This window comes from Pezoporus occidentalis, unplaced genomic scaffold, assembly GCF_034315485.1.
Source record: "Pezoporus occidentalis ecotype Australia unplaced genomic scaffold, CSIRO_AGI_Poc_V1 ctg81, whole genome shotgun sequence".
Lineage (NCBI taxonomy): Eukaryota > Metazoa > Chordata > Aves > Psittaciformes > Psittacidae > Pezoporus > Pezoporus occidentalis.
The window spans coordinates 8,039,621-8,061,969 of record NW_026916170.1 but is presented as its reverse complement, the minus strand read 5'-3'; the positions used below and the strand labels follow the sequence as shown (position 1 = coordinate 8,061,969).

Below are 22,349 nucleotides of genomic sequence, written 5' to 3'. Positions count from 1 at the left end.
GTTGCATGTGTTTGATCTCCTGTTTGATTTAAAAATAGTTCCTCTGCATAAAGTATCACCAATCTTTACACTTGCCCATTCTGAAGACATTTCAGAGTAGATGATCTTGGTTCTTTAGACCTGTGGAAAAATATTAATAGTCTAATCTCATGAGCAACATGCAAAAATGTGTTGAGTAGCTGCATTTATGAGTTAATACCAGGAAGCATTGAAATTCAAAGTGCTAGCTTGAGATTCTCTCTCTTTCTGCACGAGATAGTCCATTGCTGTAGTTTATGCAAGGCAATTAATTAGAAAAAAATTTAAACAATGTATTGAAGAATGTCCCTTTGCCCTTAGATTTCCTTCACGCTGAGATGCTGTGAACATCTGAAGAATTATTCAGGACACTACAGTGTCTAAAATAGGCTATTTTGACAGGTGTTAAGGAGAAATGAGATAAGGTTAATCTACAGCATGTCTACTTACTGGAGATTATCTGACACATTGCTATTACTCTGGTGCTACAAAGGAAAGAATATTTCACTCTCTCATTAGTAATTGCAAGTTAGCTATTAATTTACTGTAACATGAAAACTCCAGTAAAATATCTGTTCTTCTTGATCCAAATGCAGGAGTGATAGTCCAAAAGTGGAATTAGTGGGCAGTACAGTATCCGGCACTCTAGAGAAAGACTCCTCTGAAAGAAGCAATGACATCGGTAAGTTATAGTGCTTTTTAAAGTTTACCTAAGAAGTTTATGGTGCAAATTTATGCTTTTTAGTGACTTTGTTATGATTTGAAGGGTAGATTGAGGGTTTGGCAATGTATGTGAGTGCATTTATATCATGTTTTAATTGCAAAATTAAAGGATCATTTGTGCTTTAAAAGTTTTATCAGGGTTTTGTGTTATTAAATAAAAAAATAAAAAGGAAATATGGAATGGTGAGCTATTTTGAATAGGAGGGCTTTTGTTATTTCTGTTAAAAGTCTGAAAAAAGTGAGAAGGCCAACAATAATAAGTCATACTTGTTTAACAGCTGTAATATTAGTGCTGCCCTGCTTTTAATGCTACAAAAGATTGTGGGGTTGGTGCAGTTAGTAACCTTTACCTTTTCTAATACATAAGAACAGAGACCCAGTTCAGGCCAATTTGGATAAATTTTACTGCAAACACCAATTTAAAACAGTCTAAATTTCTCTTGAAAATAATAATCTATGTTTCTGCAACACAAACAGTTTAGTCAGGAAATCACCTGGACAGGAGTCACAAGAGGTTATTTCTCTGTCTTCTCTCATCCTCCTTCCTTCTCAAGTTGGCAGTGCAGGAGAGATGTTTGCTGGGGTCGGTGCCACAGTAAATGACACTTGGAAAGCAAGGTGCTCTGACTCTTGCCCCAGGGCTGTAAGCAAAAGCTGGGACAGCCATCTTCTACCTCTACTTAGAAATATGTCGGCAGCAGCTGCTGCCGTCACTCTCCTTCTGCAGTCACAGCTGTGCCATGAGACCTGTTTTTGTAAAAGGCAGAGCAAGGGTACCCTGAACGTGTAAGCATTGCTACCTTTCACTGGTACCCTTAAATGTTGTTTCAGTGTGGCTGGTTTCTACCCAGACTGCTTTATTAGTAAAACCTCTCTGTAAAATAGTATACATTCAACAGCCAAACCTGACTTTTCTTTGGGCTTGAAAGCAGAGCTATAGTTATAGACAGAGTGTAATTGCAGTGAAATCAATTGCTGAATTAATTTCACATAGGTTTATAAGCTTTCCACCATCCGTATGTCTGCTTTTTCTTTTTGACCTTCTGCTGTTGATATGGTTTATGATAGTAACATTCTTCTGGAGAAGCAAGTAGTATGTTTTTCCCAGATTTTCATTTGGGTAAACATGGAAAACTAGAAGCTTGTGATAAATTGCATGCATATTTTCATTGTAGACATTCCTATAAAAGAATGGTGTGGAAATACAGTCAAATTCTACTATTTAGTGTTTGTTACCCATGTTTACAAATTTGCTTTGAAGCATGTAAGCCTTTGCTTATTTGAAAGAGAAAGCTATAGCTGCAGACAGGATATAGTGGTGTGATGGAAGTAAACTTTTTTAATTCGTGTTCTAATTTCATAGAATCATTAAATCATTTCCTTGGAGTCCTTTTCATGATAAAATCTTACAGTATTTTGTGGTGTTGGGGGTTTTTTGGTTTGGGTTTGGGTTTTTGGGGTTGTTTTTTTTTTCCTCTCCTGTATTTTTCTGACAATTTATAAAAGGTTTGGTAGGAAATTTGATTTGTAATAGGTTTTGTTAATCTCCAGAATTTAGGGGGTGTGGATTGTTTTGGGTTTTTTTTAATGGAGAGTAGGAGCCAACAAGACTCCATAAACCAAACCACAGACACAACATGTTGCAAAGGGTTTGGCTGGTGACCTCCTTTTACCACTAACAAGGGGAACCTGTTGAGCCCAAGGCTGAAATAGTGTGAACACTTAAATAAGTATAACTTGATAGGGTCAAACCAGAATGGCATTTACAAGGGCAAATCATGTTGTTCTAGCCTGTTGGACAACTCATTAAAAGAAAAAAAGAAATAAATCATGATTTTGGAATGAAAGTGAGCACAAAGATCATAAATGATATAAATTTTCAGAAAGCTTTTGATGGTTCATGTAAAATATTGTTAAAGAAATAAACAGCCTTTTAAAAGAGGGTAGAGCAATAAACGAGAACTTAATAAGCCAGAGCAATTCACAGTGGATTAATGTCTTTTACTATGAGAGAAGGTTTGGAGTTCAGGACAGTTTATGGGGCAGAGTAATTGGAAAGAGTTATGATAAATGTGTTAGATTTATGATTTATTTACAAAGAGAACAATGGGTTGGAGAAATCATGTGGCTAAAATGAGTTATTAGTAAAAATCATAAATGAGTGAGTTGTCCAGTGTATTCCAAAATACTGATGCCTCAGGCAGTGAGTCCATATAATACTTAACTATGATATATGTTACTGGTGTTGCCCAGTGTTGTGTACTTTTGGTAGGACAGGCTCAGCTTCTCTGAGATTCATCCTTCTTGTAAAAAATGGATCTGATTAAATCTATCATTTGATGTCTTTTCATCAATCCAAATTTACACAAGGAATTAGAGTGGGCCTCTGTGACAGACAAGGTGGAGCTTAGCAGTAGCCTTTGAAGAAAATCAAAGTTAAATAGCCTTTGCAGCAGCTCAGGTGTACAACCATTCCGGTTACTGGGATCCTCTTTATTTCGCCATTAGCTCCAGTGCCATTCCTGGGCTTTTAGAGCTCTTGGGGGGACAGAGGAAAAAGCAGCAATTAGCTGCAAGTTGCCTTGCCCTCTTCCATGCTTATGCCTATTACTGGTGGTGAATCATGGACTGAAAATGAACACTACAGAACTCTCCTGCCTTTTGTGCACTGGTGATGTTAAGCTGGATAATGGTTGTCACTTTCTTAGCTCCCTAGCTAGTCTAAAGCTCTTGTTCTTTCGCTCAAAGCAGAGGCGTACAAAAGCACTGCATAGAGTTTTGGTTATAAAAGCAAACCATACAATAGTTGGATGGAGACTACTTTGCCATCCCATAAAACCATTTTTAAGGATTTCTAAGTTGGTTCTTTTTCTTTTATCATGGTGAGACCAAAACTTTTTTGGTAAGGGAGGAAAAGGTAGAGGGTCCTTCCATATGCAATCTCCCTGGAAATAAACAAGTGATCAGCAACAACAAAATCAGTAATTCCATCGATGATTGAGAAGCAATATGCAGAGGTGAATTGGGGAATTCAGGTTCAAAACTTGTGTTCTGTCTAGGTCTCCAGTTCTAGATCAGTGTATTAAACATTGCATGTTTCAGAAATGGCATTTTTCTATTTCTTTTCTAAGTAATATTACAGCAGTGAATCAGTGTTGTCTAAATAGAAAACCCCACACCTTTAAAAACACCTTTAAAAATGTTCTAACCCAGCTTTACCAATCAGGAAAGTCACAAATGCTGAGGTGATGTGTGATACTGTACATAGCATTCTGTCAGTTGCATATATGAAAAGTTATTTTTATGTAGATGTTAGCACATGACTTGATTTCACTAGCATGTTCTGCAGAGTTGTGACTTGACATTTAAATTTCTTGATGATAATACAGAGCTGATTACGATTTTGCAATCTGTTCTGACAAGAGCAATTCCTGTTCAGCAACATCTCTGCTGATTATAGATATAATGGCAGCTGTTACCACTGTTGCTCATGCCTTTGCTTCTTTCCACAATCCTTACAAAAAACATTGAAAAACTAGCCTTCAGAATATATTAAGAGGAACCATTCCCTATTCCTCCTCACTTCTTTTTTTTTTTCCCTGTTTTCAGTGATGCCTTTACTTTTCTTTCCACACATCTTTCATCCAACTTTTCCTATTTACAACTCTTTGCCATGGGTAACTCTTCTTCATTTCATGAGGGTAAGGCACTTTTTTTCTCCATTTCTTTTCTGTCCTGTCTTTGCTTTAGTTGACAATATCTAGCAAGCAAATACAAGAAGAAGTATTTTGTAGAACACCTATTATATACATGGCTATTATAGCTTTTTTTTTAATTAAAAGTTGAACCTGAGTGTACTGTGACAGAAAATCACCGTAGCATTGAAATTAGAAATCATTATAATTTATTATTGTACCATAAGAAATTTTAGCAGTGGACATGACATCCACACAGTTTGTCAATGCTGTGGTTTCATTAACCTATTCTTACAGACAGATGGTGTCATTGCAAAGTTTAGTGCATATATTTCATTATGATGTCCTTACATGTTACAAAGCAAAAAAACATTCAGTGACATGCTAGGGTGGTTCTCTAGTCTGAAAGAGATAAAACAAAACAAAACATAGAAATCTGAAGAGCACTCACTGGCTTTCAGTGGAAAGTGCATGGTTGTGTCACCCAAGACTTTATCTGCACTATTGCTATGGTTAAATCCCAGTTGTTGCACCCGTTGTTATATCTCATGTACCAGTGACTGCTCTGGACTGACAGGGGCTTTTGAGCTTAGTTTAAAAGGCTTCTATAGCAACATAAGCTACACTGAAGCCCCGTTCTACCAACAGAATAGTACTCCTTATGTAGGATTACATTGATTTCAACATCTTAAATTCATGCCTTATTGCCTAACTTGATTTTTTTTTTTAATTTCACAACATATTGTTACATCTGAGGGCCAGGGTAATGACAGAAACATCTAGCACATATAATAGCTTACTAGATCAAAAACTAATCCTTCCAAAAAATTACTGAATTATGCCAATTAATTTTTGGTATTATTTCTGCAAGTGAGGATTTTAACTATATATATACATGCACACTTTGGAATCCAGTGGTGAAACAAGTCTTGTCTTTCTGAAATAGGCTTGCTTTGGAATCATCTAACACTTAAAATCATATGGATATAGCTGAGTGATTTGAAGAATAAGCCACAAAGAAATAAAAATAGAAAATCTGCTGTGGTAATGCTCAGTTAATCCACAGGAGAAGCAGTTTCAGTGCTTTGCAAAAAGACTGAGCTGCACAGGCGCTTCCCACACAGAGCCAAGCAGACACATCTTTTCCATAATTTTCCTGCCTCTTTACACATTTTGCATAGTATTTATGAAAGCAGTTAATAATCTTTATCAGTGCTAACATAAGGCACATATGCCTTCATTGATTCCTGCTTAAACATATAGTGTTGGTATGAGTTTTCTTAGGAGATTCTTTGAAAACTGGTTAACATGAGTCCAATTTCCAGCATTTCTTCAGACTTTAATCTTCAGAGCATTTGCTGGTGGATCATGGGGTATTGGCCGAATCCACATTAGTAGCCATACTCTTTTTGTCTTTCTTTCTAAGGCTGGTGCTAACTTCCCTCGAAAGGTGGCTAAAAATCCCCTACTTGAAAATATCGAATAAACAAATAATAAAAAAATCTTCAGTATATCTTGTTTCCTTGAACTGTGTTGGTAGTTCTTCTAGAGCTGTAACATGCTCATATTTGTCCAGAGAGGTGATCACTGCACCTTTGGAAGAAAAAAGTGATCTAATAAGATTTGGGCCACACTAGGGAAAAAGATGGGGAATATTTCCAGTTTAAGGCTGTAGAATGGAGCAGGTTTGTCTTTAACTCATAGACTGTTATACTGTGAGACACTATAATGATTTTGCCTGAAGGCACAGAATAAAAGTTGGAAAAAAGAAAATACTGCTAAGTGTAAGAGTTGGAGGACAAAATGTGACTTTTATAATGAAGACTGAAGTCTGCCTAAGCAGTTATTTCTTTCTATGCTGCTGTTTATGCTAAGTTTAATAGAGTGAAGCAAAGGAACAGAGTTGCCTAACTGGGTTAATTGGTAATATTTATGCCAGTGTATCAAAAGTACCCATAAACATAGTTGTGAATTGTAAATATTGGGATATGTTAATGTATCAGGTTTATGTTAATGGTTTATATACATAAAATAATTAGGTCTCGTGCCCCAGAGGGTCCAAAAAGAGCCAGTAAACCAGAAATTTAAACCGTTCTCCATGTGTGACAAGTTGAGGTGCATGGAAACAGCATATCCATTTCTTCTAGCTCAGTTTTCTTGACCTTTCAGTTCTTTCTTGGCATCTTCTGAATTGTTAAAAATAAAATCCTTATGAGGGCACTGGCAGGTGGTTAGCAAAGCTCATTATGGCAGCTTCCTACATTCAGCTATTAAAACCATAAAAGTTAGGACTGAAAAGGAATTATTTATATGTACTTCAGGAAAGGTAGCTGTCCAGTGATTGTCCTGAGAAGCCAGATGAGCTAAGCTGTTTCCCTTCCAAGGGAAGGAGCCATGTGGGCAGGACTCCCTGGCTCATTGCTGTTATGCTCCTGAACACAGTAACCCTGTATCCAGGGACCTCTCCTACTGAAAGTCCATTACACAAATATTAAAAAGTCTGCAGTTCATTATGGATGAGATTCTGCTGATCTGACCCTGGCTGGGAGCATGGCTGTATTTCTTGAAGTGTACAATGCTATTCAGCATTAAGGGAGTAGCAGAATCTGGGTGCTTGAAGTAGTTAAAATAATTGTGGTCTCCTGAAAACTTACAGTAATATTCAGCATGGTTAATAGTTAATTAGTGCTATATATTGAACAGACATTAATGCAGGTTTCATCTGCCATATCTCTCTCATTTGATCACTTTCAAGATTATTGGATTTAGACCATATATATATATACACACTATTTCCCAAGCCTGTTGTTAATCTTTTGAATGTATTGAAGATGATTTTGAAATGAAATCTACCTCTGGCTTTTGTGACATTATTATCTTTAAATTAATTGAATGCCACCTTTGCCTCATTTCTTGCAGCCCTGCTGAATTCCTGTTCTATGAAACCTCACTGTTAGCTTTCTGAATGCATTGATTCTATTATCCATCAGTTTCTATTTCAGTTTTCTCAATGTGAAATCTCTCTGCTAATTCAAAAAACTTTCTGTCTTCATTATGTATAAATCACTTTGCTGCCCAAAGACTAAAAAAAACCCCACCTAAATGTAAGATAAAGTGAAGGCCTGGTCACATTTTATGCCAGAATTGCAAATGCGGGGTCAAAAATGGGGAAGGAAGGAAGCATTACCATTTAGCTTTTTCTGTCTGGGTTTTTTTTTCTTGATAGGGAGAGAGGTTGAAGGTTATTTTCCAGGAAGATACAAGTCTAATGAGCCAAGAATGTTTTTCTTAAATAATTGTTTTCTTGGATCTGGGCATGCTTTTAAAACCATCATCATCACGCTTTAAATGACTATCTTTCCAAATGAACACAGCAATGGGGAAAAATATCCTATTCTTAACTGGCTTGGAAGAATACCAGGGAATAATTCTTGCACAGCTAACATGTTTCATATTCGTTAAGTATGTTTGCTCAGTAAGTCAGACATTTTCTTGTATACTGCATTACTATATTAGAATTACTCTATCTTTCTTACCATGTCATGAATTACGTCATGAATTACTTGCTTGATCAGTGAGACTGTAATAACGATGAATGTATCTATTTATAGAATCATAGAATCAAGTAGGTTGAAAAAGACCTTTAAGATCATCAAGTCCAATTTTTACCCCAGGACTGCCAAACCCACCACTAAACCATGTCACAAAGGTCAAACTGATCTCCCCTCAAGATCTCCTCTTATGGCTGCCACTCATGATCTCCACTCACAGCCACCCCTCATCTGCACCCACAGTGGCCCACACTGTATAGCTGCCACACCTACCACCCATGGCCACCCCTCACACCCCATGGCTGCCTCTGCTCTCTGCTCATGATGTTTCCTCATGATCTTCCTTCATGGCTGCCCCTCGCCTCTCATGGCCACTCCTCACATCCCATGGCTGCCCTTGCTCTCTGCTCATGATCTCTGCTCACAGCCAACCCCCCCTCTCCAGTCATGATCTCCCCTCATGAGTGCCCCTACTTTCCCCTCATGATCTTCCCTCATGGCCACCCTTCCTCTCCCCTCATGATCTCCCCTCACAACAGCCCCTCACCTCTCATGGCCACCCCTTGTCTCCCCTCATGATCGGCCCTCATGGCCTCTCCTTCTTTCGCCTCACAATCTCCCGTCATGACCACTGCTCATCTCCCCTCATGGCAGCCCCTCCTTTCCCTTCACAAACTCCCCTCATGGCCGCCATGGTCCCTCATGGACACCACTTGTCTCCCCTCATGATCTTCCCTCATGGCCACCCTTCCTTTCCCCTCATGATCTTCCCTTGTGGCTGCTCTTCCTTTCCCCTCAGTCTCCCTCCATGGCTACCCCTCCTTTGCCTTTATGATCTTCCCTCATGGCCACCCCTCCTCTCCCCTCATGATCTCCCTTTGTGACTGCCCATCCTTTCCCCTCACAATCTTCCCTCATGATCTTCTGTCATCACTGCCCTTCCTCTTCCCTTCACGACTGCCCTTCACTCCTCATGGCCACCCCTCCTTTCCCCTCATTATCTCCCCTCATGGCCACCACTTCTTTACCCTCGCAGTCTTCCCTCATGGGTGCTCCTACTCTCCCCTCAGGATTTCTCTCATGGCCACTTTTCATCTCCCCTCATGGCCACCCCTTTTGTCCCCTCACAATCTTCCTTCATGGCTGCCCCTCCTTGTCCTTTGTAGTCTTCCCTTGTGGCTGCCCTTTTCTCATCATGATCTCCCCTCACGACCACCCTTCACCCCTCACGGCCACCCCTTGTCTCCCCTCATGTTGAACAGTGTTTAAATTGATGTTTTCCAGGTTTTGTACAGCAGCCACATGTGTGCACTGCAGAGCCTGTTTCCACCCATAACAAGGATTAACCAATAGCTGTCTACTTTATTGTGTGCACTCCCTTCCCCACTCCCTGTACTTCTGCAGGCTTCTGTGCCTCTTTTTGCTTCTCCAACTAAACAAGCCTCACCTACTTAGCTACAAGACCAGATTACCATCACAGCAGCCTCCTTTCTGCATTTCATGGAGGTGGTGTTCAGCATGTTTTGGACCAGGATCCAGTCCTCTCCGATGCTCCATTCTCTCTGTAAAGCAGGGTAGGAAATGCTCCTTCCAAGAGATTCTGGAAGACTTGGTCTATAATTGCTTGTAAACCACAGAAGTAGTAAGTGATACAGAAATCCAACAAATATCAACTACCTTTTGCTTAGGGAGCGGCATTGTTAATCGATGGGTGCCCTCTATGTTCTATGTGTTCAACAGAGCTTTCCCTACTGTTTTTAACTAGTAAACACTGCTGGACTAGGGCCGAGTTCAGGTCTGTTGGGTGTTGCTGCTGCATTACTGGCAGTTAGCATGGCTGTAAATACAGTAGACCGCACTTTATTTTTAATGGCTCCATTTGGTCCAGCTCAAGCTGGATGGTTTTACATTTAGTATGCAAATGAAAGTTCCTGGTTTCTGATAGCTACAGAAATACAAGCTAAAATCAGATATCTGCATTTAATGACCTCAGGGAGTATAATATAGCCACAGCCGTATAACCTTGCTTTCCATCAGCAAAAAATAATGGAATAACCAGTATGAGTGAATTCATTATTGAATTTAGAATATAAATGAGAGTAAAGCAAAAGTCTCTTGGGTGGTTTTGTTTCTCATTTTACTAGTTACCAGTTTACTAGATGGTAATTTTCCTGAATGACCGTGGAAGATGGTGATAGCCTCAGGTGCAGAGTGGATTCAAGAGTGAGAAGTACATCTAAATAGCGAGAACAAACTGGAGAGTAAAGGGTGTATGGAAGTACTGGAAGTGGATTTACTATTTTAACATTGTACCAAGTGTTGTCCCTCACACTTAAATAGATTTTCATTTATAGTATCAGCTGAATGGCTGTGATTTCACTAGTTTGGCAGCAGATTCTACCTGTGGAACCTTTCCGACCTCTGTTCTGCTCTTTTCATTTTTTTTTGATTTCAGGACAGGTACAGGCTGCATGTGTTTATTTTTCTAGCTTTTTTTTTTTTTTTTTTCCTCTACCTAGGAAAAAAATGAAGATTCCTAATATTTCTTGATACTAGAAACTTTGCATAGAAATGCTTATCTTTCATGGTATTAATAAAATGTGTGGAGCATAAAATTTTATCTGCAAGTGCTTATGGATCTCAAGGACACAAATGCATACACTCTGTTCATAAATGTATTTTACAATTTGTGCATGAACATTTGATTATTCTGATCAAACATAGAATTCTAGGTAATTATTAGTTTATTTAAGCCAAAGAAACACATTGAATTAATGCCTTCACTGTTTTTTTCATTGATTGTTTTCCATATTGGTATAGATGCTTATCTTTCGTAGGAACAGAGGAAGGGACAGTGGTGCTTACCACAGAAGCAGCAATACAGAGAGAGGGAAGTCATGCACTGGAGCCTTCCTAGGCTCCAAGATAACTTCAGCCATTTGCTGCCCCTCAAAGCAGTAGTCTGCTCTTCGTCTCAGTTTTTAGCAGCTGGTATCACTCCTCTGGTACTGATACTGATCCTTCCTTCAGTGTGGGTGTTTTGGTGGCTGTACACCTGCTGTTGGAAAATGAGCTGGATTAAAACTAGCTCAGGAAAAAAATGTAGTAAACACAGGTGAGAAAGAGTGGCTGGGAGAAGTGGAAGGATTGCTTCAATCTCCACTTGTATTTATGTATGTGAGCTTCATATCTTTATAAGCAGGTGTATATTTTTGGTGGCAATATATTCTTGCTGTGCAACTTAACAAAGTAACACATTGGCAAAAATAAGGACTATTAAAATACATCACTGATTTGCTTTGTGATCTTAAGCAAGTCATTTAGCTATCTCACACATCAGCTTCAAACTGGATATTACTGGAAACTAGCTCTTACAGTTGCATTTTTTTTTTTGGACTACAGATAGGTTTTGTGCTGTCTGCTAATGTTAGCTCATTTTTACTTTAAAAGCACTGCAGCCTTACCTGATAGGTTTGTCTTTGCATTGCCAAATTTCCCTTGACAGACTGGGCGACCTACCTTTGCATGTAGGTTGCAACAGTCAGCAAAAAAGCAATGAGAGAAATACCTGGTAGAGGACAGTGGGGTCACTTGTTATATGTAAGAAGAGTTGCTCCAAAAATAGAGCTGTACTTGGAGGTGAATAACCTTAGTCTATTTCAGGGCTATTGAAAGAGGTCTCTTTCTTTTTTTATCTCCCAGAAATGGAAGAATATTGCTGAATAAGGAATGTCTGATCCCCTTTGCTTCCTAGCTGCCAAATCATGAGTACTTGGAATCAGCTTGTGTCCTTCAGCACACATAACTTCTTTTACAGGCCTATTAATTCATTCGTCTTTCCATTGTGTAATTTTGTACAATGGTTGTAATATGGCTGGATCTTCAGAGATTCATTGTTCTATCACAGTTCTGAAAATTAAGTGTGCAGTATATATAACTATTAAAAGCTATTTCTTCCTACATGCGTGCAATGAAAAACAGTCTCTGAATAATGAATATTATTCCAGTATTTGATTAATGTCTGAAAGTAATTTTACAGAATTTTTATATCTGTTGTCTAAAGTGCCTCTTGCAGGTTTTCTGACTCATTTCTGCTTAACATATGCAGTAGGGTATTTTGAAATGGAGGTGAGTGAAACTGATATAACCCATAAAAATAGATGAATGGTGTTAAGCCATTTGATTCAGGCACGTAATCACAAGCTGTGGTATTCCTTCAACCTTCACATCTTTCTTTCACGTAAACATGCTACCACGTGGCTGGATTCAGTAAACAGTTCCCTAGTGCCTTTCACTAAGTATGAAGACAGTTGATACTGCGTTTGAGCAGACCTATTTTTCCTGGGCTCTGTACCACTTCAGGAGCCTGTTGGAGTTTTTACTTACCATAACCCCTGGCCTACAGGAGGGAGATAATCTTCTCACCTATAGCTACTAGAAACTATGCTTCCTGCAGGAACCTACAGATCACTTACAGCTAGTTCATTCTCATTCTGTGCTCCCCTAAGCAGTTGCTGCAGATGCAGCACTGACAGTACAGTTCTTGAGATGTGTGCACTGTCTTACCTCTCCAATTATTCAAGAAAAAAAAATATTAAGCCCTTTAGTAGCAAGATGGAAATTTTGAAACTGTTTATTTCAAGCCATACAACCCATGTCATTTAGCTTTCACTACAATGAAAATAAAGCCAAAGGCTCCTCTACACATTCTCCCTCTGCTTTATTGTGTTTGAGAGGGAAGGGTAAATTTGCATAGTAAGGGTGACTGGATTACAGCCACCTTTGACTTCCAGGTTTTTAGTGTCATCCAGGTGGCTAAACATGTGCAGAACACTGTGACACAGTGGAGAAAATGGGATTTGATTTCTTTGAAATTAGAAAAAAAAAATTGTGATTCTTTCCCTTTGAGGACAGTTTCCAGAAAACCTATTCAATTCTGTTTTATTTTTAAGACTTGGAAGGTTTTGACTCTGTAATACCAATTGCTGAGAAGCTTAATCATCCAACTACAACTAGACCAAAAGCTACTGGCAGGCGACCACCCTCCCAGTCTCTCACATCTGTAAGTTAATTTTCCATTTCTCTTAAAAATATTTTTTTCTGATTTTTCACCCCTCTCCCCATTTGCATTCCCTGGTGTTTTACTACATTTCCACAGCCATTCCTGCACACATACAGTGAGGCAGAGAAATGCAGCTCAGGAAAATTAGTGTTGAAAAGCTGAGTGTTCTGAATACTGATGTTTAAAACATTCCCTCCCTTATAAGATTTGTAACCCCTTATTTGGGTGCTGCCAAGTATTCCTTGCCAGCCATGACTGAGGCCAGAAAAGTCCTTTCTAAAAATCTGTGAAATAAACTGGTTTGTGCTAAGTATTAAGGATTTTGAAAGTGATTCTCAAAAGAAGCAATTCCTTTGGTTTCTTTAGGACGTTTAGTAGATTTTGAGCACAAACAGACCATTTCAGCCTTTGACAGCTCTCCTTGAGCCATCATGTCTCTTCACATTAAGCTCACAATCATACATATAACGGTGATTTAAATTTCACACTTTAATATGTGTCTTTGGACAAATTGATCTCATAAACCATACTTGAGAAACCATTGCTTAGTTTTTTTAGTGTCATCTTCTTTGGGGTTTGTTCATTTCTGTGCTTTTTTGCATTCTGGATATCAGAATGACAGCGGCTACTTATGGTTGCCCATGTTCATGTTGCTGAAGCAAAAGTGGAGGGAAACAAAAAGGATTATTGTGAAACTGATAGAATGTGTAAAAGAAATCTTTCAAATTGACTATGTACATAAATACAGAAACATAAAAGATGGCTGAAAAGGTTTTTCTTCCCCTGTCAAATCTCCGGGGAGAGGAACAAGGGGTGGAAAAAACCTTCCCTGTTTGTACTTTTACAGAGGCCATGAATAAGGCAGCCCTGCAGCACCAGCAGTGTGCGTGGGCAGCAGCATGGGTCCTTTGAAGAGCAGCAGAGTGAGACCTGCACTGAACAAAGCCATGGCAGAGCTGCCCAAGTGGCAGAGTTGGCATCCCCACAGCACAGTGCTCAGTGTCCTAGCTAAATAAGCTGTTCTTATGGACAGGAATGTGTTTTCTTCTTACAACATAACGCAATGCAAAGATGTAAATTAATGGTGGATTCAAGTCTTAAGTGTATCTTATTTCATGAATGCTTTGAAAGCATTCTAGCCTTGCAAATAGCATGTAAAAAAGAAGGGTGGGAAGAGAAAGAGTCCTGGTTTTATTACTTTGAAAATGATAACTAAAAAAAGAATAAAATAAAAATGTCCTCACGTAATGCTCTTCTTCTTCCTTTGTCAAATTATCGCACAGTGAAAATACCTGCTTTTTTTCTTTTTTTTTTTCCCTTTCTTGTGGTGTGTGTGTTTGTTTACCTAGTCATCCCTTTCAAGCCCTGATTTCTTTGACTCCCCAAGTCCTGAAGAAGAGAAGGAGGAGCATATTTCCATTACTCAGAAAACTATTGAAGTGTCAAGGAAATCAAGAACTGTTACAATATCACAAGTAAGTGAATTGGAAAGTGTCTGCTTAACCTTATCATGTGCATATTCATTTTTTAAAACTGTATTAAAATACTTATTTTCAAATTTTAAATCAACAGTCACCTGGTAACTGGCCTTTAAAGAAGCTTGAAATGGTAAAGGTTACTAAAGTTTGTTCTATGTCTGGAGTGAATTGCAGAGTTCAAATGTCTCCATAGCCATACTGTGAAAAAAACCCTTCTAGTGTACATACGTTGCACAGAATGAGAGAAGCTAGGGAAATAAATTTTAGAAACACAGGCCTTTCAGGGCAGCTGTAAATTCAGTTTACATTAGAAGAGTTTATAAGCAAATACAACTCTTTGACCCACTCTGATAGTACATGAATTGAAATTTGCAAGTATGATCACTTTTTATACTGATATAATTGTATTCATTTTATAGGCTTGTGCCATTCGTACTGTATTTTGGCAGAAAACTAGGATAATCGATTACAGAAAGAGTGGGTATATCAGGCTTTAGAGGTTGGAGCTATTTTTTAGTACATAAGGATATCTTTAATAATACAAGTAATACATTATAATAGTATAATAGAAGTATTTGAAAGATGGAGTCATCTTTCAAATCAAGGCACTTCTGTGATGAAATTATAAGGATAATGTTTTGCTATATAGCTCCCTCTTCTGGGAGCATCTGCATTAAGGAATACTCTTGGGCCAACATTTGTAAATTGTATGTTTGTGCCAAGGATGTAGATGATCTTCCTGTAAAACAAGATGACTGCTATCAGAAAATAGCTGCTTGAGGCTTTAATGTCGATACCAGTTAAGCTCTGGAATAAGGTGTTCAGTGTGGCTGACTCCAGTTGTGCCTTTCTCACTTGCTCTGGGCTCAAGCTCAGCCTGACATCTCTTTTCAGTGAAAAGGAAACTTGCATCTACTGATATAAAGATTATTATCCATGAACAATCCATTTATAGGCTCTCAAACATGCACACATATATATAAAATGTTAAAAGAGAATCATTAAGGTCATGAAGTCAAGCATTCAAGCCTCTGGAGTGATTCAGCTTTCTTGTGATTATAACACCATTTTCATTTCTGCAGGACACCTTTTTATGCAGTGCTTGCCTGGGACAGGTTCTGTGCTCAATCATGCTCCTGTAGTGGGGAATCAGAATCTCAGAGGATCCTGTTCTTCCTTTCCCATCACACTTTCTCCTAATTTCCATCTGACCAACTACTTTTCTTTCAGTTACTTTATCCAGCTAATGCCACTGCCCCAGTCCCCAAGTCCTTACTTTTAATGTCTCCTTCCATTTCCATACAATTTTTTCTCGATAGATTAACTTCTTTGCCACTCAACTTCAGTATCTCTTTGCCCAAGATAGAGTTGGAGGGTTGCCTCATGCTTTTTCTTACTCTTGGCCAAATCAGATTTTCAGATACTCCTGGTAGCTGTCATATAATGCACACTTTAGCATTGCCAAATAGCAACATGATAAATAATTAAGATTCACCTTACTTGACATTGTGATAACTGCACTTCTACACTGTTCTGTGTATGCAGTGAAGTAGCTGGTCATATCTGGTAAAGTCATGGACTTCAGATTTTTCTGTACCTTGTCTAATAAGTAGAGCACTGGATTGCAGTTCAAGAAGTAGGGGATCCTTATGAGCCAGGCACCTGGTTCCAAGGTAACTAGGTTAAATCTGCATTTTTCTGTTAAGTCCTTGGAGGAACAAAAAGACATTGGTAGGTATGAGGATTCACAGAAGCTTCAGCAAACAGAGGACAGTACAGTACATTTATTTCTTATTAATATATTAACATTCTGAAGCCATGGGATTTTGTTTTACTTTTTGTATCATACCAGTTAGCAAGCTTACAGAATATTTTGGTATTTTCATAACAATAAGAGTGACATGTAACAAATTTTTTAATTTTTATAAAACATTAGGTGTTGAAGATAACTTCACTTGTTAGTTGACAATCATAAATTTAATCTGCAGAAAAATACAACTTGGATTCTTGGCCATGTAGTTTTGAGCTCTGCAGGAGACATCCATGGATGTAGGTGTGTTCTCAGAAATGTCTGTGGGAAACTCTGAGCATCCATCCCTGGTTCTTTTCACTGCTAGGTCTGAGATCTCAGAAACACTTTTACTGACTGGTTGTAGCAACTGTGGAAAGCCTTACTGAAGCTACCTGAACTTCTGCATCCCAGCTATACCCCTTCTGATGTACATGTACAAAGATAATGACTAATTGTTATATTTATCATTGTGTGGCCAAAACTGTCCATGTTTGACTATGGACTTTCAACATTATTGAAGGGCAGCAAAACACTTATTTGCCTAATGGTCTGATTTTCATAAAGCCTTCTCCAGACATTAGGTGTTATTCTTTTTGTTGCAGGTGTCTGATAATAAAAATTCCTTGCCTCCAAAACCAGGAGTTTTGACTTCTGGCTGTATTATACAACCATCACTATCTCCTTCACCGTCACCTGGATTTCACTCAATTGCTATGGGAACAAGCCACAGGCCGAATTCCCCGTCCCTGTTCGGTACTGAAGGAAAGCCAAAGACTGAGTACTTGAGCCAAGGTCAGACTACCCTGGAGGAGCTGAGAACACAAATTAAGGAGCTAAGAACCATCATTGAAACTATGAAAGACCAGCAAAAGTAAGCACTGCAAATAACAGCTGTAGGTGGGATGCGTCTGTTGATGCATGATGGTGGCAGTTTCTTCTTGAGCTTGCCTTCATGTAAGTTATGCTGCACAGCTTGCCTTGCTGTTTGGGGGTGATTTTTGTCTGATAGAACACATTCAGCGGTGTGAATCTCAGGAAAAAAGACTGCCACTATCCATCTGTAACAGCTTTTTTTCCCTGTGTTATGACATAAGCAGATGTTTATGGGGTGCTGAAAAAATTAAGTTACAAGTGGTAAGCAGTGAATAAGGTTATTTGCCAGTAACTATTTGGAAACTCATATGCACTGATATTAAAAAGGGGTGCATTTGTTTTTGTTGTAATGCAAATTAGAATAATAAATTAGTATTAGTATAATAAAAAGTTCCTATAATTATTGAATCAATTTGTTGTTTGACTGTTAGCATGTTTTCCCAGAAAGCTCATATTACAAAAGAAGTAATTAAATTAGGACATTAGAAGACCTTTGTGTTTATGAGCCTGAATCTTACTATTTTAGTGTTGGGCATCTTTATTTTCTCTAAGATGCTAATTTCTTAGGAGAAACTGGGGCTGGCATGTAGCTTTTCCTGTTCCTGAGAATATTAAATATTTTGGAAGCTAAACCTTCACTTTCATTGTCAGTTGTGCGTAGCCCAGGCAGGAGAAAGTAAAGGGAAAGCAGCATGCACAGGCTGTGGCTAACAGAGACGTGTGGGGAGTTTGGGAAGAGATGCAGGAGGGCCTGGTTGAAGCTGTATGGAGCCAGGAAACCCCACAGCTTTACCTCTAATGCTGGCTCTTGGTCCTCTGGTCTTCACAGGCTTTCTTGTATGGGCTGCTTCCACCTGCTGATTTCAGTTCAAGGTGAGATCACTCAGTGGGAACATGAAATGTCTGCTTCAAATAGCTGTGTTCCCCTTCCGGACAAAGAAGGATGACAGCAAATCCATATTAGGGATCATTAAGTCTTATAAATTAAGTTGAAGGTTACATTTTTATTGCTGTCATAAACAGCTTATAAGTAGCTTAAATATGTGATAGCATGGACAGGATATGTGTTACCAGTTCCAAATAACCCACCAACAGCAAATCCGTCTATATTTTGTAGGGAAAAAAGACAACTGGGTGCAGATACAGTGTTGATAACAACTAGTCCAGAACAAAGTCTGTGGATGCAGGGAGGAAACGTATTAATCATGACACTGTATGGGACGCGTCTTTTTATAGAGTCTGTGATATAACACATAGTATACAAGAACGTGCTGACTTTAGCTAGTTGTCCAGAAGAAAAAAGGTAACTAGTAAAGAAGGGAAAATATGACTCTAAGAGGTTACCTTTTGTATTTTGCTAGTTTAATCATTACCATTCCAAACTTTTTTTTTCTTTTTTTGCATTCTTTTAACAGAAAAGAAATTAAACAGTTGCTATCTGAGCTGGATGAAGAAAAGAAGATCCGTCTACGATTGCAGGTACTTAAATTATTAATAATGTTATGAAAGTATTGGCAGCTTTGATTTAGCCTCAGGTATGGGACACAAAACTCTGCTAGGTTCTAGTTGAATCAGATGATACTAACATTTCTGAAAGGGACATACCTGTTCCCTTCATAGTGTTGCCAGTCGGTGTCATATATATCACAGTACTGGGTTCTTACTGAAAAGCCTAATTATCTAAAAATTTATCAGCACAAGGAGAGAAATTAAAAAAAAATAAATAAATGCAATATAGGATTCAAACTATTAATTTTTTTAGTCTCAGTTTTAATGGTTTGATATTTTCACGAGTGAAATCATGTCTCTTTAAATCACTTGCTCTCTCCCAAAGCTTTCTCTTTTGTAGTAGGCTTGTTTTAGTGTTGATATGCTTGGAACATTATTTCATATAGCAAGATTTTTATGTCTGCTTTACAGATTGTACTCAGGTTGTCTTTACGAAAGCATCCTAAACAATATAAAAGAAGGTGCTCTAATTAAGACCCCAGTTATTGCTACTATCATTTGTATTGTACCTTGGCTCTAGATGTTGTCATGCTGGCTTAATCATTTGCCAGACAGCATGCTGCCCTGCTTGTGTGAGAGTCACGGAGCCAAACCTTTGCTAGTGTTATTGACTGCACTGCTTCAATATGGAGTGGTGATGAAACTGCTTTTCTGGGTTTTGGAGAGTGATTTGGACAAAGCCCTTAATAACATGCTTTAACTTGATCAGTGCTGAAGTGGTCAGGCAGTTGGACTAGAAGATCCTTGTAGGTCCTTGGCAACTGAAATAGTCCTATTCTATTCTGTTCTAGTCTCTTTATAAGTGGTTTAGTATTGATTATATTTTATATTTTTATGTTATAGGTCAACTGTACTTTTTCTTTGTTCTCAGGGTAGAAAATCAAATTGTAATTTCACTGGGCTGTTTCCACTCAGTAAACTACTTGGGAATATGCCAAAGAGTAACAGAATTGGGAACCATCAATACCTGTGCTCTGGGGCTGCCTAATGGGCTTTATGCATGAAGCCACATAGAAGTATGGCTTCTAAGAACACACAATACATGTTCGGCTAAAACTGACATTTATTCAGATAAAACCAATGAACATTTTTAATAACAGTTACTGATTTAGTCTAAAAGGCCAAACTATTCAAAGTCCACCTACAAGGTTGGCTTTACATCTGCAAACAGAGACCTGCACTGATGGTTTTAAAATTATGATCTAAAATGCTTTTACTCCTGTTCAGATGTTGCATATACTGGTAGATGTTCAGATGCTAGCCAAGGTGGCATTATTAGTTTTACATGAAAGTGAGAGTTCAAGAAACACAAGTTGAATTAGTTTAGGAGTCCGTGTATTAAAGAAAACTGCCTTGATGATAGGCCACAGTTGAGTGTCACAGGTGTGTTTGAATAAATCTAATACCCCTGCTTCAGGGTTTCCAGGGTCTGTTAGAGAGGCTGAGTGTGCAGCTAGGTCTGATGATGGTTTCAGCCACATCCTTTTACCACATGGCTGTACATCCATCAGAGCCTTTAAGGTGCCTAGATGCAGGCTTGATGGGTGTAGAAGGCAACTGCCATTCCCTACGGGAGAGAGACAGTAGGTTTTGGTCCTCAGCTATCACTGCTCATTGTCGGCAATTGAGTTTACTTGTGCTGTGTGTAAGTGCAGCAACTGATGCAAGGACACAGTGCTCATTCTGCAAGTAATTCCTGGCAGTGAGCTGCATGGCTTGTAAAAATTGTAATTTAAAGAGCTTGAAAGGTCTTGTGTTACATTCAGTATCAAGCTCTGAGGGGAGAAAGCCATGAGTGGTCATCTTACACAGCTGAGAAGGTCACCTCAATTTGTAAAATCTCTGGAAATAAGAATAGTATAAAACCTGTACTCAACACCTGCTGACAAGATGGAATGTGCTTTTTTATCAGTACCTAGAAATGGTGCCTCAGCTTGCTAAGGCATCTAATTTCATCACAATTTTTTTTACTTGTTTGTTTTCAGATGGAAGTTAATGACATAAAGAAAGCTCTTCAATCAAAGTGAATGCTTGATAGGTGGAATATTGCATTATTCTTCATGACTGAGACTCAAATTTATGCCCCAGCCAAAATAACTTTGTGCCAAATGATTTAAGAATTGCCTCAACATCCCTTTATCTGAAGGATTAGCACAACAGTTTTTGATAGCACAATAAAACCACCAACAATGAGGACAAAACTTCCACCTGAAGCAGTGCTGTGCAGCACTAGTCGTGACTGAAATTGATCCTCTTGTGCTAAAGGCTCTCTACTTCAAGATCCTAGATGAAATGAAAACTCAGGCAGTTTAGTCCATAGTGGTACTATTTTGATGATATTTTTCCATAAATAAAATGTATTTCAGATTATCTGTTTACAAGCTTTATGATTTTGACTTTTGGTTTCTAATTGTCTTTTGTCACAGATTTTAAAATGTTTCTACTGCATATAGCCAGGAATGAATGTTAATGTTGGGGCTGGAGGGATTATTTTTGCTTCAAGATAGAACAGCCTACTTTTTGTTATGGTTTTAAAGTTCTGTTAAATATGCAATTTTATGTCCCCAAATCCAATACAGTTTAAACTTACATTGTGTACAGTAATGTATTTACAAGAAGGAAACAAACCAACAGAAATCTGGTCTTTGCAATGATTTGTGCCTTTCTTTGCCACACACTGACTGGAGCCGGTCACAAGTCAGGTCTCCGTAATGTAGCTACCACGACGACTCCTGTCCTTGGTGTCCGGCGGAGGACACCTTCTCAGTGTACAGCTGCTCAGTCAGGAGAGCCAGGTTTGTGCAAAGTGGCAGGGCAAAAGGGTGCAGCTGAAAGCAGCTTTGTCTTGAGCAGCTGTGGCTTTTTAGCTTTCCTGGCTTTGATGGGCCCCTCCCTCAACTCGAATGTTCATCTCCGCTTGATTTTCATTAGATGATTTTAACGCCTGCGTCTGTCCCCAGTTTTGCACAGAGTGAACAGAATATGCATTATTAAAGCAAAAATAAATGAAAATAATCTATAAAACGTGAATAAAAAGTTGTATTATCTCATACACAAGGTTCTCTGTTGTGTGACATTGTTTCACTTGCTGTTTACCTGGTATTGTTTGTTACATTATGTTGTACACTTAGAGACTGATACACTTTATAGTCCTGGTTTTGCATCAGGACATACTTTTCATCATTTTATTGAACCTGGTGCTTGCTTCATAGAATCATAGAATACTTAGAGTTGGAAAGGACTTTAAGATCATCTAGTTCCAACTCCCCTGCCATGCGCATTTCTTCCAGTTTCTCTGTTTGCTTTTATCCTTTCAAAATAAGGTCTCCTGTTTTTCTGTGTGTGGTTTCATGTGTTCCTTGCTAGCCACGGAGTATCTTATACCTTGTCAGCAATCGCTGTTGAGTTTATGCAAAGCGTTTAAATAATGGATATTTTTGCGTAATGTGGAGTGAGTGGGTGAGTGATATTGGTGATGCTTCAGAGGGACAGAAAAAGCCCACATAAAGGATCTACATGTTGTCGAATGCTAGAGCTGGCTCCAGCCAACATATCCCATATCACAGCTAACCACTCTGCGTGTCACATTCACACATGGTTGGCAGAGTTCCCATAATCTTTTTGATATGCGTAGATATATAAAATACT

At 38.5% G+C, this 22,349-nt stretch overlaps 1 protein-coding gene across 12 annotated transcripts in view; it reads left to right on the top strand.

The window, feature by feature from the left end:
- The window catches only part of SH3KBP1 (SH3 domain containing kinase binding protein 1), a 237,018-nt gene extending 215,266 nt beyond the window's left edge, over positions 1 to 21,752 (top strand). For all 12 annotated transcript variants that reach the window (XM_062603814.1, XM_062603809.1, XM_062603813.1 and 9 more), the window contains 6 exons: positions 615 to 700; positions 12,940 to 13,049; positions 14,399 to 14,524; positions 16,922 to 17,190; positions 18,608 to 18,671; positions 20,687 to 21,752. In XM_062603814.1, the coding sequence (XP_062459798.1) occupies positions 615 to 700; positions 12,940 to 13,049; positions 14,399 to 14,524; positions 16,922 to 17,190; positions 18,608 to 18,671; positions 20,687 to 20,728 (697 nt within the window). In that variant the 3' untranslated portion in view covers positions 20,729 to 21,752. The remainder of the gene's footprint in view (positions 1 to 614; positions 701 to 12,939; positions 13,050 to 14,398; positions 14,525 to 16,921; positions 17,191 to 18,607; positions 18,672 to 20,686) is intronic.
- The last annotated feature ends 597 nt before the right edge of the window (positions 21,753 to 22,349 follow it).